At 38.5% G+C, this 12,758-nt stretch overlaps 1 protein-coding gene across 1 annotated transcript in view; it reads left to right on the forward strand.

Annotated features, from left to right (window-relative positions):
* The window catches only part of GRB14 (growth factor receptor bound protein 14), a 59,834-nt gene that overhangs the window by 30,588 nt on the left and 16,488 nt on the right, over positions 1 to 12,758 (forward strand). The window contains exons 3-5 of the mRNA XM_054175056.1: positions 2,709 to 2,865; positions 9,475 to 9,596; positions 11,507 to 11,581. Coding sequence (XP_054031031.1) covers positions 2,709 to 2,865; positions 9,475 to 9,596; positions 11,507 to 11,581 — 354 coding nt within the window. The remainder of the gene's footprint in view (positions 1 to 2,708; positions 2,866 to 9,474; positions 9,597 to 11,506; positions 11,582 to 12,758) is intronic.

Genomic DNA, 12,758 nt, shown 5'->3' on the forward strand with positions numbered 1-12,758 from the left:
CACCTGTATAGCCCTTCATCTCATTCACAGCACACTCTCTCAGAAGCCTCTTAATTTCATTTTTGAATCCTTGTAAATGCTGCAAGAATTTAAATGCTGGTTTATCCTGAACTTCAGAACATCCTTTCTGTGTGACTGGAGTGGGAATTTAAGTTGTGTGTGTGGAACAAGACCAAACTGCAAGCAGGCTATGTTGATAGTGGTCTCACTTGCTTAACAGTGGGAACGATGCCAAAACATAGGCATGTTATAAAGCCAACTGTAGCCATCAACTACGGCTGCTTTGACAGTATTGGTCTTTGAATTCAATATTGATGTTCCCTTTTTACTGTTTGTATTAAACGTTAACTACTGGGCTGTAGCTAAGGCTTGTGAAAACATTGGATTGACTTTCTCCAAGGTGTGCCAGTTTTCCCATGAAGACTTTGCTTTGAGGTGATTCATTCATGACCAGAGAGAGATTTTCACCACTTTAGAAGTGTGATTTTAATGTTTGCTGTATCCTGGAGGTCAGTGTTATGACAAGAAAGGCTGAACCTGATGTGGAACTCTCATCATTATTAGCTGAAACATTGTCCTAAGTTTGACTAGAATAGGGTTAATTTTCATGAGAAGCTGGGTGGGGGCCACACCCAAGGAGAGTCAACTGAGACAGCCAGTGCGGTATTCCATACCATACTGATCTCTTGCCTGCAATGTAAAGGAAGAGGTGGGTAAGATTCACAATTCAGTAAGGTGCTGCAGTCAGGGCAGGGCCGGGCATCAGGTGGGTTGAGCGCTGTGCTTTTTATCACTCACTTCACATATTATTTCATTAGTATTATTGCTGTTCCTGTTGTCTCTTCTCTCTTTGTGATGTTCTATTAAACTCTCCATATCTCAGCCCACAGTATTTTGCCTTTTCCTCCTGATTCTCCTTCCCATCCTACTGGGAGTAATGAAAAAAAATAAAATAATTGGATTTTTGCCATTAGTGGGAGGGCAGCAGGTGGCTAAAGATACAATTGCAGCTCCTTGCTCACTTTCTTACCAGCTTCAGCACAAAATGGAGAAGGAGCTGCTGTAGCATGTTAGAGCAGCAATACATTGAACACTAATTGTTCATTGGATGCTTGAAATGAGCATGTGTTTAGTAAGGGTGCAATTATAGACTGACTGATAACATGCTCATTTACCTTAAAGTAAGAACTTAAATTTGTTTAATGAAGGATTTACAATGGTATTTAGGGTTTGTGCATAAAGTTCATGTGATAGAACAAACTGAGAGGAGGACCTTTGAGATAAATCAAAAACATCTTGGACACCCTTTGTCTTGAGGATGTTTGGCACAGACATGGTGGGCAAGGTAATTTAATCTGTGTTGAGTTCCTTGATGTTGTGGCCAGGCTGTCAGTAACAAGCGAGCTGCTTCACTTTTCCATTGATATAGTACATACCAGGTACTGCATCAGGTTTGGACATTCAGACTTCTACTGTTTTGGGAGAGAGGGAGTAATGTTGCTTGCTGTTACTTCACACTGCTGGAAAATGTAAATTTTGGGGAACAAATCCCATTCTTACAGATGAATTCATGTATTCACTTCCTAGTCTCATGACATTGAGTTGCTTCTGGGTGAAAATGCTTGTTTGAAAATACAGAGTGAAAAAGACTCACACGTTTAATGTTACATCTTCTGTACTTACTGCTCATGTTTATCTGCCTGTTTGTCTTAAATACCTGACTTATTATAAGAACTTTTTTACTATTCCAACACACAGTACCACAAACAAGGATCTATCCTTGTGTCAGGAGCCTTTTCATTTTTTCTGTTTTGCATACTTTTAAAAACAGAGAAATAGAGGAAATCCAACAGAGTATTGAGTTTCTTGACTCCTGTGAGGAGTATGAAATTACTATCTGCTCTTATACAAAAAAAAGCCCTTCTGTGTTGACTTTGATTGGATCAGTCACTGTGCAGAGCTTTTGAAGACAGAGTACTAGTGATTTGCATCAATTGCACCCAATTCACTGATTTATTTGGTTAATTCTCTTTCAGAGAAAGAAAGTAAGTACAGGAAAAAACCTAAATAATACCTTCTTTCAAACAGGCAATATGCAATAAGACTTTCTCAGCCCCTTTGTGTAAGCCAGCTTAGCTTTGTCTCTTCAAGAACTTTGTGGACATCCATTCTGCAGGACTCTAAAATGCATACCAAGGTTGAAAAATAAAATTTTAAACCAAAATTTAAAAGTGGAAATGACAACCCTCTTCCCTTGTCAAAATTTGAAACAGCTTTGTAGCATTCCCTGTTTTTACTGCCTGTAGGATTGTGAGCACGTCACATCTGATTGCTGTTCTCTAAACTAACTTTATTGAATCTTTCTGCAGTGAAAGAGTTCTTGATTCTCACTGTTTATCCTCTGTGGTTTCTTTTTTAGCTTACGTAAGAGTGTGTATATTCACTGGGTTTATTCACCTGTACATTTTTTAAAAAAAATTTAAAATAAATGCACCCATCAGTCTGGTGTCCTGAAGCAAGTAGCCAAATTTAGAAGCAGGATATGCTTTGCTCAGCTGTTTCATTCTGAATTACTCCACTGAACTAGAGAGAAATGGCTATCTTTATTATTGCATCCTGTGCATCATGGAGCTGAGAGTGGAACATAGTTGGGTTAACTGAATCAAAGATCACACTTTCAGAGGTTTAACCTTTTTTGTTCATTGCAGGTAATTAAAGTGTATAGTGAAGATGATACAAGCAGAACTTTGGAAGTACCAAGTGATATAACAGCCAGGGATGTATGTCAGCTGTTGATATTGAAGAACCACTATATTGATGATCATAGCTGGACTCTGTTTGAACAACTTGCCCACTCAGGTTTAGGTAAGACTATGACAATACAATGGCATAGGAGTAAATAAGGTTTTTGGTTTTCATTTTCACATAGAAGTGCAATTGTAACAGAAAGACTTGGACGCAAAATGACTGGAGGGCTTGTGTGAATTTCTTTGTTTGGAGGTTTGTTGCTTCTATTTCTATTTATATTTTTTTTGGAAAGCAATGCTATAAAGCACATTTTCTCATAGTACATTTGTTCACACTGCTTGATCTGCATCTATAAGAGTGATTTGGAAGGTACTGATTATTAAGGCTTTCCCTGCAAATTATTCCTCGCTCTTCTTTGCTTTTCTTTGGCAGTTCTTCCTCTTTTACTGGTATTTCTTGCTTATCTTTAGCAAGACTTGGATTTTTTTCATTGCAAATAAAATATTTGTTGTTCCCAACACACCTGAGTGAAATCTTTGACATCAAGGGCAGAAAGTGGTTACATAGTGCTACTCTGTCTGGACAATATACTCAGTCTTCAGAAACAACATCGGTGTAGGCTGTCAGTATTTTCCTTCAATACAGTCAATTTGGGTAGATTTATTGTGGACTCTGTGAAAGGACTACTTAAAAAGCATAACAAAACCATTCTTCTAAATTTCTAGTTACAGACAAGTGAACTGTTGAATTGACTTTATGCATAGTGTTTTAAATTACTGGAAATGAAGTGCTCAAAACTCCTTCTACATCATCAGTGTTCCTCTAGTCTTTCTATTTATTATACAGTTTAAAAAGTGTAATCTGTGGTATCAGAAAACAACTATAACTTCTGTTTTCTGATCCTTTTTGTGTTACATGGGTGTAATTTTGCACTATGAAAACACAGTAAGACAAATTAAATATATAGAGAAAGAGGATGTTTGCAGAGATGTAAAAGAAAAAGTAGAGCAGAGGAAAGACTTCACTCAGCAAAAGATGAATTTTGAAGCCCACTGCTGGGATGTAGTATTGAACTGATACTGTAGTCAGACAGTCTTCCACTTACAGCACTACTATTCGGTACCATGTTGTGTTTGGTTTTGGTAGGGAATTATACTAGTAGAATCTACTAGAACACAAATGCCTTAAAAGTGTGGTTTTAATGTCACTCAAATTTTCTGTTTTATTTTGGAACTTTGGCACTGTACTGGAGTTACCAAAGATAGTACTACTTCTGCAACTTCAAAGACAGTTCCAGCTGCTAGTGCACAAGGTGTCTTAAGAAAGAAGATAATTTCATCCTCTTTCTCAGGGGGCCTTTCTATATTCTAAAATACATAGAAAACTCCTCAAGTGTTTAATTGTCAGAAGAGACTGCTATGGTACCTGGTAACTCCAGTACTGTTGATTTTAGAAAAACCACACACCACTAACTGAAAACCCACAAACAACCCACACACACACCATAGGTATTTGTGTATGGCTAAAAGCTGTTGTTCAACTCACTTTCTGTGTATGAATCTAGGCAATCTGGACTTGGGCATTTGTGTAAAGTGAACTCGACTGTGCATCTCAAACTGTATTAACAGCTTATTTTAAAGATGAACTACAAAACCAAAACCCATTTTCTGCCCTTTTTTTATCCTTTATCCTACAAAGACAGCCACAAACAGTTTCCAAGTTTCCAATTCCCCCCCTGTGCTTTGTAACATTTCAAAGATATTTATAACCTTTTGTGCTGAATGTATCAGTTGTAAGATGCTTCCAGCTTGGAGTAAGGTCAGAGTTAAATCTGGGTTGAGGCTGTAAATGACTGACTGCTACAGAAGAGAAGGTATAAAAATGGTTTTCGACAATACTGCTATATAAACAGTAGGGTTATTTTCTATATTTTATAGTGTGGTTGGTGATTAAGTAGTGTAGTAGCTGTTGAAGAAGATACTTTGGACAAACTATGACAGAACAATAGTGGCATTGTTTCTCCAGGTTTATTTATTTGTATGATACACTTTTTGTCAAAGAGTGTTTGCTTCAGCCTGAAGGAGTTCTTGGAAGATTTCAGTATCAAATCATTAGTGAAGGTGCTTTTCCTAAGATTGTGAAATTTTCTAAATTGCTGGCATGCAGATCTGAAGACCTGAATTTGCCATGCAGTCTTCTGATTGCTTCAGCTGCTTGAGGTGTATTTGTGGGAAAAGGTGAATTGTTAATATAAAAACTAAAACTATCTCCTAGATAGTTACTTTTCAAAGAATGATTTAGTTTTGGACTATTTGCTATTTATTATGTTGTGGTTTACCTATGGAAATTTGGACAGTTTTCTTCTGCTCCCAAGTTAAATGAATGGATATAGAAAGGAGTACTGTGACTGTGTGTGTCTATGTAAATTCCAGTATGATGGGGATTAGAGGAGAAGTACTGTGAGTGTGTATGTCTATGTATATTCCAGTATGATGGGGATTAATAATTCATTCATCAATTAGGGAACATTTTCTTTAATATCTAACAGCTGTCTGAATACTCCTGAATTAGATATAATTGCATGAGTTGTTGAAAGCTGAGCATAGTGTTCTGCTTTTAATCAGCACAGACATTAATTACATCACTGGAGTGTGCCTTCATGTCATTGTGGAGATATCTGCATGTGAAGGTTAAAAAAGAATAAAAATTTAAAACTCTCACCTAAAAGAAAGCATAAAACCAGAGTCTGTATATTGCTGTTTTCACAAACCTGTGCCATTTAGCGTGGAGCTATGTTTCTGAACATAAAGCATAGCCGCGTCCTCACTGCATTCCATGGCAAGTGCTGACCAGGTGGCGTTGTCTCAGGGTGATTGGGCTGGTGAGATGGTTCCTCTATCTGCACTGCTTTCCTGGGGTGTCAGCCAGCGTACCCCATCTGCCTGCTGTGGGACACCCATGCTGTGCACAGCCCACTGCTGCTGCCTCATCACCTGGGGTATCCAGCCTTTTGCAACAGCCTGTGCTCTTTTTTCACATACCTGAAGCATGACAATTATTACAGCACTATAGATCTCGATATATTTCAGAATTGTGTGCTTCTAGTATATGTCCTTTTTGTTCCAGACTATTGAATTAAACAAAATTCGTGGATGTTTTTCACCTTGTCTGACATTATTGAAAGCATTACCGTCAATGTTGCCTGGATTTGGATGATAATGTCATCCGTACCACCAGCTAGCTACCTTGGTGCTGGAGTCCTGTAGTTCCACGGCAACTGCCTGTAGAGGGCAGGCTGTGAAAACAGAACAGTTTCCCATAGCTGTTCTTTTCAAGGAAAGTGCTGTCTTAATCCTGAAATGTTTGCTTTTTTTAGTGAGAATTTTTTGTGTTGACTGTAAATAGTTCTCCATTCATTTCTGCAGCTTGACTTTTGTACTAGGGTCCTTTGAGTAGGTGATAGTGCTTGGCCAAACACACTGTTGTCATGTTTCAGCCTCTCATTTTTACTCACTGTCTACACTCTTGCAGGCAGCCTGTGTGAAGGCTCACAAAACACTGTCTGTGCAATAGTACCAGGCAGTGGTTTTTCTGGGTTTTGCTTGGTTTATTTTTTTCCTCTGTTGTGTGACTAGAGAGAAGGTTACCTGAAATGTGTTCTCTTGTCCACTTGAATGTTAATCTTCTTTCATATACTTTAGTTACTTTCTGTACTTAAGGGTACTCTGTTTTGGACTGTGACAGATACTCTTCGTGTTAGAGATAGTAGTAATAAAAACGTGGTAGAGAGGAAGGTAGAAGCTTTGCAGAGACAATGCGATTTAAACTGAATCAAAGTGCAAATTTTGCATGGCAGCATATAGGAATTTGATTACAGGGCTGTGTTTTGGAAGGCACTAACTCTGTTTCAGTTTCTTCAAGAGAGTAAGTTGAATTATTTGCAAAATATCCTGTGATGTGACACCTTAAAAATAAAGAAATACCAGCATCCTTACCCATCCATTGGGGTGATGTGGAATGTCTTATTTTTGTACCAAGAAGTAGGTCCTGAGGAAATGGCATTTTCTTAAATGTCACAATGGCAGGCATTTAAGACTTTTAAATGTCATCCCAGAGGAGTACCTTTTCTCTCTAAAACTGAATGGGAAAACAAATGCTAGTTTTGAGTAAGAGTTATTTAGTCTCTTTACTCCTGTATTAGAAGAATATGTTTTGGACTAGAGCAACCTGTACGAGATTTTAAAATGCTCACTTTTCAGAGTTTGTTTTGTTCATTTTGTTTTGTTTTGGTTGGTTGTTTTGTTTTGTTGTTTGGTTTGCATGGTTTGATTTTTTTTCCCCCTCTCCTCCCCCCCCCACCCCATTGCTTTGGGTGAGTGGGTTTGTTTTGTTTTGTTTTTAAAATCTGGTTACAAAATATGAACTTCATGTGGCATCCTTAGTCTCTGTGAGCTCAGGAATGAACTAGATTCAATGAAGAATTGAGTAAATCAAATGTACGTCTGACTTTTCCCTCCTTTATCTACAGGTTATGAGAGTGCTTTGTCTTCTGCTATTTGTAAACTTGATGTTTTCCTGCTGAGGTGAAATGTATCTGTATGAGTCTATCATCTCTAAATTTGATACCTGGAAACTTCCTGAGGAACCTTACAGATTTGCAGGCTACAGTAAGGATGCAATCCACCAGATTAGACAATGTGGAAGCATGAAATACTGACTGTCGAAAGAGGTGGAGGTCAAGGTTAGGGTTGGGCTGGTCATTAAATGAGTGACAGACGCTCCCTTCCAGCCCCTCTCCCTTCTCAAAAGGAAAAAGAAAAGTAAAACTGTTTTAATGAAAATTAAGAAAATGTGTGCAAATGTATAGTGGTAGAGTAGTGTTGGAACTGAGTGATTCTAAGATTCTAGATACAAGCCCAGTATCAAATCCAACCCCCCTGATGGCAAGCAGTCACCATCACCACTGATGCTATGGGCAGGCACTGGGGAAGTCCTAGATAACTCAGTGGCAAATGGGAACTGAATTCTGACACTGGATTTAGAAACTCATGGGTTGGGATCAAAGGCAGAATGGACAGAGTCCTCTTTGGACACTGGGCATAGAAGAAGAAGGCTTGACCCTCATGATCCCTCCGCTTTGTACTGAATATGACATTTATGGAATGGAATACCTTGCTGGTCAGTGTTAGGGTCACCTGAACTGTCTGATAATCCCTGCCAGTGTGGCATTTTACTGTCACACAGTCCCAATGTGATTCAGAAAATTTAGCAGTGACCTTGTCCTGCATATCAATCCTTGGTACCAACTAGAAAGGTCCTCTTTAATATCACCTGGATGAGGGATTGAGTTCACCTTCAGTAAGTTTGCGGATGGCACCAAGCTGGGTGGCTGTGTCAATCTGCCAGAGGGTAGGGAAGCTTTACAGTGGGGTCTGGACAGGTTAGACCAATGGGCCAAGGCTAATTGTGTGAATTTCAGCAGGGCTGAGTGCCAGGTCCTGCACTTGAGTCAAAACAACCCCATGGTAAGCTACAGACTTGGGGATGTGTAGTTGGAAAGCTTCAACTTCAATGCTTCACCTTCAACGCTTCACCGTAAATATTGGTTGATAATTGACTGAATATGAGTCAGCAGTGTGCCCAGCTGGCCAAGAAAGGCAATGGCATCCTGGCTTATATTGGAAACATTGTGGCCAGCAGAAACAGTGAGGTGGTCATCCTCCCTGTACTTAGCACTGGTGAGGCCACATCTCAAGTGTTGTGTTCAGTCCTGGGCCCTTTACTATAGGAAGGATATTGAGGTGCAGGAGCATATCCATAGAAGGGCATCAAGGCTCATGAAGGGCCTGTAGCAGATGACCTATAAGGAGAGTCTGAGGAAGCTGGGGTTGTTCAGTCTGGAGAAGAGGACACTGAGAAGAGACCTCATCGTTCTCTGCAACTACCTGAAGGGAGGTTGGAGCAATGAGGAGGCCAGCCTCTTCCCCTTGACAAGTGACAGGACTAGAGGAAACGGTTACAAGCTGTGCCAGGGGAGGTTTAGGCTGGTTATTAGGAAATATTTCTTCACTGAAAGGATTATCAAACATTGGAATGGTCTGCCCACGGTAGTGGTGGAGTCATCATCCCTGGGGATGTGTTCAAGTGGCATGTGGACCTGTCACTTAGGGATGTGGTTGATTGTTGACTTTTCAGTCCTGGGTCAGAGGTTGGACTGGATGATCCTGAAGGTCTCTTCCAACCAGATATATTTTGTGATTCTGTGATAACATTCACTTTACAAATGACGCGTTAGGGGAAGGAGCATTAGAAATTCATTTGTGACACTCAAGAGAGCTGGGTGAATGGTTGAAGCGGTTTCTTGCCCCATGTGTCACAGCAGAAACTGCTTGGCTTCTGCAGGGGGAATATGCATTTGGCCATGAAATGGAATAAAGCCTTCAGGTGCCCCTATAAAAGAAAAGAATAACAAAAGGCAAACAACACCCCCCTATGTGACCTAGTGAGGTGGAACAGTAATTTGATATAAAATGAACATGATTAATGGTCTGTATTCAAATTGCTTGTTTTGTGTTTTCTATGGATTTTAATTAATTTAAATATTTTCATTATTGGACCTTGATGTTTTCATGTTCTACTTTTAGCCTCTTAGGTCCAGGTCATGGTTTGGACTTATTTAATTTATTTGTTTGGGATTTCTTTAATTTTATTATTTTTCTTTTACAGGAAGAGCTATAGAAGACCATGAATTAGTAATGGAAGTCCAGTCAAATTGGGTAATGGAAGAGGAAACCAAGCTGTATTTTAGAAAAAATTATGCCAAGTATGATTTTTTTAAAAATCCACTGGTAAGTTCCTAACATTTTGTCTGTGCAAGTGGTGCAATTTCTACTTCTACAAAATGCTCTTTTCTCTTACACACAGACAGGCAGAGTGTAAAGCTGGTAATGCAACAAGAGTCAAAAAGAGTAATCGGGAGGGAATATATAGGATACAGGAACACATTGTAGTGCATGTAACTGTAACTGTTGGCCATTCCCTTTGTTGCCATTGTGAAATACACTTTTTGGTTTTGGGTAAGGGGGGCAGATTTGGGTTTACCTTTTTTGAAGTTTGCACATGGAGCTGTGACAAAATGAAAAATTTTGAAATTGAGTGAAGTTTCCATCAAATAACAACAAGATATAAAATGAAGCAGTGTGAGGAGGGGCATTTGTAGCAGAGATGATTTTCTTGTTAAAGTGGAAAAGAAATGTTATGGCCCAGAACTGCCTAAGGGCAGCTTCTCACAGCTGCAGCTAAATGACAACTGACACAAAAGGCCTTAAGCAAGCATCACCTATTAGGAGTCAGTGAAAGTGAACCCAAAGTTTAGTGTATGTAAGGAATGGAAAGAGAGCAGAGACAACTTGTAACTCAAGGATGTTGCCAAAGGTTAATGCTGCTGATTCAGACCTTGGCTGATGGCAGAAGCCATGGAGGCAGTCCTGCTCAGCAGAACAAACTCACCACCTGGTTGGTCAAATGCATGGTGTATTTGGATCACTCCTAATGCTCTTATAAAGCCAACTTGTTTCAGATGTCAAAGGGAGAAATAGCAGAAATAAATGAGGACTTGAAAGGTGAAAAATGGAAGGAAACTCAAATTATCTACCTGTCAAAAAGATGAAAAGGTAAATATGAAGATACCAAAAGATATAAGTGATCTGAGGGGTATTTTCTTGCTCCACCCATGTGTCTCTGGGTAAATAGTGACTCCCCCAACATGGAGCTACTACTGCAGTACTGAAAAATTCTAAGCTTGAGATGGTCTATAGTTGGCTTTCAAAAAATCTGTGTGTTTGTGTATTGCTTAACCAGTGAATGGAACCAGCTGTGGAGCGTGGCAGACATGGAGCTGTGACTAGTATCAGCAGTTGCAGCTAATCAGAGTCCTTACTGCTCCTATTGGGTCATTTTCCTGGGTACTGTGCTTCCAGATGTAGGAAGAGTGCTTTATCAGAAGTAGGTTGATATGAATTAATTCTACCAGTAGTTCAGTTTTATTAAAAATGAAGATCAAAGGAATATTAGCTTCAAACTTGTCCACGCCTTGCAAAAACTTTATTCAGAATGGTCAAACTCTTGGCTGGTTCATGCTTTCATGACTATATTGAATTCCCCAGCTGCAGATCTGGCACATAAATTACCCCTTGAGCTTTCTCTGGTAATGAAATTAGTGTTTTAAATGTGGGCTTCTTAGCCATAGTCACATTTTAATGTTAATTCATATTCATGTCATACAAAATGAACAATTGAAAAACCCTGAGAGAACTTCCTCTCTATTCCAAAATACTTCACTGGGTTTCTAGTGTACTGAAAACAATAGAAAACAATATACTTTTCAGCATGTTAATGTATATGCTTCCTACTTTGTAGCACATTGAATCCCCAAGTGAGTTTTATATGTCAATAGCAGTGGAAATTACTACTAGAAGAACAACATTAAGGGCCAAGTACTAAAATATGACTTGGTCTGATGTGTGGAATTCTCTTACTTCCTAAGACCATTGATATTTTCTCAGAATTCTGTCTTTTTCAGAAAATAATATGTAGGCTGTCACAAATTTAGAAATGATATTAAGGTAAGCTAAATTATTGGATCAGAGAATCTGCAGTGTCTTGCACCACATTGAGAACTTAGGTCCAAAAGAGAGGTGAGGTAGTGAGTTTAATATTTATTGCTGTGGAACTTTGATACGAATTATTATTGTTACAGAGATTTTTTCCAGATCATATGATATCTTTTCCAAGTGAGACCAATGCAGCTGTAAGACACTCTGGGATATTACAGGTATGCAATCTTTAAACTAAATTTGAATGAGGGTAAGCTGCCAGCACAGCTCTGAATTTCCCGTGGTCTGTGCTATGTGAAAGTAGTTCTTTGTCACTGCTGGATCTATTGATGGATTTTGAATAGCACAAAACATGGTTAGCAATATTTTTTCTTTAAGAGTTATGAAGTGATGTGTCAAATTCAGACAGTTGTTATATGTCAACACTTAGAATTTCAGAGTGAACGAGTGCCAAATGAGACAAAAGGCAATAAAAACAGTTAATACCTGTATTGGGTATTTCAGGTGAAAGGCCCTGTCTCTGTAAAAAGTGGTGTGCTGCAGAACTCGGCATGTGCTTAACAGCAGGCCTTTGTAGAATATTGAGGAACTGGTAATATAATACAAATGGATATTAAAAAGAACGAAATGGTTAAACTTAATGAGTAGAAAACTTAGACTGACTAGTATGATTTGTTAGCTTGAAGGCTACTGCGGTCTTTGATAAAAATATGGTGGGTCACTCAGCGTTAGTCATCTTTTAAGCCGACACGAGATTTTAATTTACAGTGGGAGCAATTTCACAGAATGACCATATCAGAGATCATCATCTTACTTCTCAAAGAGGGGAAAAATGAGTAATAAAGGTGGAAACATTCACATCATTCTTGTTTGCTTGTCACTAGACAAATTAATTAATAGAAGAACTTTCACTGATCTTAAGACGACAACCCTGCGTGTGAGTTTCAGGGATAAAGAATGACTGGAAATGCAACATAGTAACAAAAGATATTTAAGGTAGAACTAAAAGAAATACAGAAATGACAAAATTTGGTTTGTATCTATATAATAAATACTTTAGCATTCACTAGTAAATGAAACACAGTAAAGAAGTAATTGTCAAAACTTCCTTGTATATTAAATAGCTAAATCTCTATAGAAGTGGATGTTAGTCAGGAAGTTAAGATTAGTCTCAATATAACAAAAAATGTTTAAAATTAAATATAATTTGCATGTGCCAGATACTGTAAATAATTTTTACAAAGCTCAATAAAAACTTCTTAACCTCAGCAGATGCTGCATATGTAATGAAAATTGATTCATTTTTGCTACCTAAATAGCAAATAGGTTTTGCAATGTAATGTAGACATTTAACTTAGAAACTCTTGGCTGCTGTGTTAACAGAATTTAGGGTTT

The sequence above is a fragment of the Dryobates pubescens genome, chromosome 2 (assembly GCF_014839835.1).
Source record: "Dryobates pubescens isolate bDryPub1 chromosome 2, bDryPub1.pri, whole genome shotgun sequence".
Taxonomy (NCBI): domain Eukaryota; kingdom Metazoa; phylum Chordata; class Aves; order Piciformes; family Picidae; genus Dryobates; species Dryobates pubescens.